The sequence below is a fragment of the Patiria miniata genome, unplaced genomic scaffold, assembly GCF_015706575.1.
Source record: "Patiria miniata isolate m_02_andy unplaced genomic scaffold, ASM1570657v1 HiC_scaffold_29, whole genome shotgun sequence".
Classification (NCBI taxonomy): Eukaryota; Metazoa; Echinodermata; class Asteroidea; order Valvatida; family Asterinidae; genus Patiria; species Patiria miniata.
In genome coordinates this window covers 26,776,783-26,780,887 of record NW_024037068.1, presented here as the reverse complement: position 1 = coordinate 26,780,887, position 4,105 = coordinate 26,776,783, and the positions used below count along the sequence as shown (strand labels likewise).

Here is a 4,105-nt window from a genome sequence, read left to right as displayed (position 1 = left end):
ACATTGAAACTACCGGTTTTTTTTCAGGATACAAAATGAAATGAGAAAAATAAGAAACAAAAGAACATTTCAGGAAAGTGATACATTTTTCAACTTAAGGGACTTACATAAGCTTCTGCTCTAATTTTCAGCAATGGATGAATTGAGGGGGTTAGTATTTTATAAAAGATATTGATTAACTGACTTGATTGAAGTTTTGGGCTCGTAGATGCTGGAAAAACCAAGAAAAACAATCATTTGCTTGAAGTCTGGTTCCCCAACCCAACTAATGAAACGGAGCAATGTATAGACGTCGGGGATTGTAAGATTAGGGAATCAGTCTAGCTGGCTTGTACCCGTCCACAGGTGTGTAATCGATTGCAAAGAAAATGCGGACTAACTGAATAAGAATTGGAAGCAGTATTTAAAAAAAGGTATTTTGGTGGTCGGCCGACCGTTGGAAATTGTTACAAACATGCCGATTTCTTGAAATTGTCAGCACACCAGGTGCGATGATTTTACAAGACGCTTTAGAATGTCATTCGCTAACAGTCCAGTTAGGTTTTTCATTATAATTTGGTAGTTTTGTTTTTTGATGTTTGCAAATGTATTATATTCCCTTTCAGCAAAAGTTATATAAAACCTGAAGATTGGAAGAGTCGGGCAGTTATATTGCTTTAATTTTGCATTAAAAAGATAAAATTCCAACTTGATTGACATGGTATTTAAAATGTTCTTAAGCTGAACTTCTGAACTTTAAAGGAAGCTTTTGGAACTGCTGTCAGAAACGTAACGTCAGAGGGTTATGTTTGTAAAAGCTATAATATTTTCTCTTTTCGATACAGTGGCGTAACTGAGGGGCGGGGTAAGGGCACGCCTCCCCCACAAAAAATTAGGATCGTTTCATGCGCGCACGTACCTGTTTTGCCTAATTTAAATATATGCAGCGCGCATTCCCATCAACACTTTCGAAAATGAACTCCGAACCAAACTTTGACATTTCAATCAGAATTGTGCGCAAATTCATGGCACCTTCTGAAGGTGAGCGTGTGCACAAGATTTCCAAAACGTTGGCGTGATGTCTGTTCGTTGGTGATAGCGGTTGGTTGTGATAACGCCCCCTCGCTGTAGACTTTCGCGTTTCTACAACAGCGCCTTCACCCAAGACTAACGTTGCACTTTTTACCGTTGTGTAGTTCTGAATATGGCGAATAGGCCTAGTCCAAGCCAAGACAATGGACTATGTTATGCCATACAAAGGGGACTTGGGGGGTTTCAAAGCTTTGCAAAAGAATCAGATGTTCCCAACTCTTTGAAATGCTTGATTATTCTTCCATTCAAATTGCAGAAATAGACGTCATCAGTCAGCCAGCCAATCAAGAACCACGAACCGCGGCGTATGCAAATACACCAACTACGCACAAAGCTTTCCCACGTGATCAGCTGAACATTATCAAAGAGCTCGGACATGGCGCCTTTGGTCAGGTGCTTCTAGCTGAAGCCTCGGGGATGACACAGGGGTCAAAGGTCACACTGGTTGCTGTCAAGACACTCAAAGGTTATTACTTGTAGCAAAGTTATGATATATTTGTCGGCGGTCATGATGATTTTACAACTTTTGCCAATTTGAAAATTTGAGCAGGAGTTTAAAATAAAGGTTAGGAGATGCAATTGGCAACTAATCAACCCATGTCATTGATTTGTGATATTTCATCCCGTATATCTATGCATTGTAATATTATGCAGATGGAGCCGGCCAGAGCGATAAAGCCGACTTGATAAGGGAGCTAGACCTGATGAAGAAGTTACCAGACCATTGTAATGTAGTCAGGCTCCTTGGATTTTGTGTAGAGGAAGGTAATGCAAAAAAACATTTATTTCTCTGTTTTTAAATTATTTTTTGGTTTGCTTTTGTTTTGTTTTGTTTATTTTTTAGAAAGCTTAGTAAATGCACAGTCTTCCTTTTCTTACAGATCCGCCATACATCATTGTAGAGTATCAATCTAGAGGCAATCTGAAAGACTTGCTTGAAGACAGTCGTAGTAAGGGAAGGCGTGTCTATGGCAACAGGCATGGTCTCAGTAATACCTCCAAGGATCTGATGAAGTTTGCCAATGATGTTGCTGATGGAATGGCCTTCATCTCATCTCAACGGGTAAGCCCGGTTCAGACTGGGATCACTCACTCGCCCATTCCGGAATTTAGTATGTCATCCAAACCAATATTAGTCAGTGAGAAAGCATTGTTTAAAATACACAAAATGTGATTCTGCCAGAGTTAATGAAGTGACATTGTCTTGAATGTATCCCAGTGCATTCACAGGGACCTTGCTGCCCGTAACGTGCTTGTGGCTGAGGACATGACGTGTAAGGTGTCTGATTTTGGACTCGCTCGTGACGTCATGGATATCCGAGTGTATGAACGAAGATCACAGGTTAGTGTTTTGTAGATTACAAAAAAGTCTCGCTATTTATTGATTACAAATAGAAAAAATCATGTTGTACGATGTTATTATGCGGACAAATTTAATTTTGCAGGGTCCACTGCCCATGCGCTGGATGGCTCTTGAGTCTATTTTGAATGACGTGTACACAACAGAGAGTGACGTATGGTCTTATGGCGTACTGCTGTGGGAGATTGTTACACTTGGTAAATAATTGTATTAAAAGCAATCAACCCGAGTGTAAATTGTTTAGTTAGGTGGCACAATAATTAAACAACAAATTCATTCCAACTTAACATCGTTAAGTTGCATGCACAAATATCGTCCCATAGATTGTTGGAGCAATTATATTCACACATTTGATATGATACATTTCCTTACACTTGATTATATTTTGTTTGTTGAAAAAGCTTGTAATTGCCTCACAACCATAAGAGTGGAATAAACTTGGACAAATTGGGACACTGCAGACGACATGTGAATTGGGTGCGTTTATTCTGAAGCAGAGGTTAAAACGTCCCCAAGAGATGAGTGTTCCTTCCTCCATGGCGAGACCTGGGAAGCTCATTACGTGTGCAGTAGTTAATGCACACCAACTTCTTTTGTATTTCCCTTAAAAGCAGGAGTTAGATATGTTTAATAACGTTAATCATTTCGATCTAGATGGCTCTTTCCGTTGCCTCCATGTGTTGCTTGCTACAAATGTTGTTAAGGGACAAAATGATGTTTTCTGGTTTGGTTTTTTTACACTTATTTTGTCAAGGTGCTCGTCCATACCCCGCTATGGCACCGAGTGAGATGATTGATAAGCTTCAGTCTGGCTACCGTATGCCCAAACCACAACACTGTCAGGAGGACTTGTGAGTTTTGTCACATGCATTGCAAATGTTACTTCATAATCCCGTCAAGAAAAACAAGACCTTCTGAAATCAAAAATACAAAATGTTTTAAAATATAGGTTTTCTCGGTCAATTTCGGCAAATGAGCAGCCAATTTAATTTTCGTGCGTTCGAATTGAAGCTATTTTGCCTCTCCAGTTGTTACTGCGTTTCAAATTCAGAATTCGGCCATTCAATTTCGTTTTGAGGCATTCCAATTCCTCTAGCACTGTGTTCAATTTAGCATATCGTCATTCTTTTTTTGACACACAATCATCATTCAATTTAGCAAAGCTGGTTCGACTGGAGATTTTACTGATTAATTTTTTTTTCAATTTCGTAAAGAGGCAGTCAATTTCGCTTAAAGAGAATTCAAATAAGTACAACTAAAGAAATACGAATAAACAGATAAACTGTACTAGGCAACTGTTTCGTATCTTCACTTTAATTCAGGCAAACCTTGTTTTCTTTATTTATGCTTCCAGTAGACTTTACATGGGGCCAATGAGGTTTTTTCTTTTTCTTTGTTTTCTTCTGGGGGGGGGGATCTTTATTGGTTAACTGACCAAGACTTAATTTTGTATTGTGTTTGAATGGGGTGTTTCTTTATGTTTGTCCTGGTTTTTTATTGTTTATGTTGTTTCTTCCTCAACCATTAATCTGTTGGCGTGCCAGACATCTTGGCATATATGTTTGGGTATGGTTGTACCACTGCATGCACTTCACTTGGGTGATGACATCAACGCTCTGGATGGCTGCTTGTTGAAGGAGATCGCACCTCCACTGCTGCATGTTCATTCCTGCT

At 39.3% G+C, this 4,105-nt stretch overlaps 1 protein-coding gene across 1 annotated transcript; it reads left to right on the top strand.

The window, feature by feature from the left end:
- The first annotated feature begins 1,004 nt into the window (after positions 1-1,004).
- On the top strand, positions 1,005-3,286 carry LOC119735336 (tyrosine kinase receptor Cad96Ca-like). Its single transcript, XM_038209033.1, has 7 exons — positions 1,005-1,020; positions 1,328-1,537; positions 1,726-1,836; positions 1,953-2,134; positions 2,291-2,413; positions 2,517-2,628; positions 3,186-3,286. Exons 1-7 carry the CDS (start codon positions 1,005-1,007, stop codon positions 3,284-3,286), a joined length of 855 nt encoding a protein of 284 aa, XP_038064961.1.
- Positions 3,287-4,105: the final 819 nt, after the last annotated feature.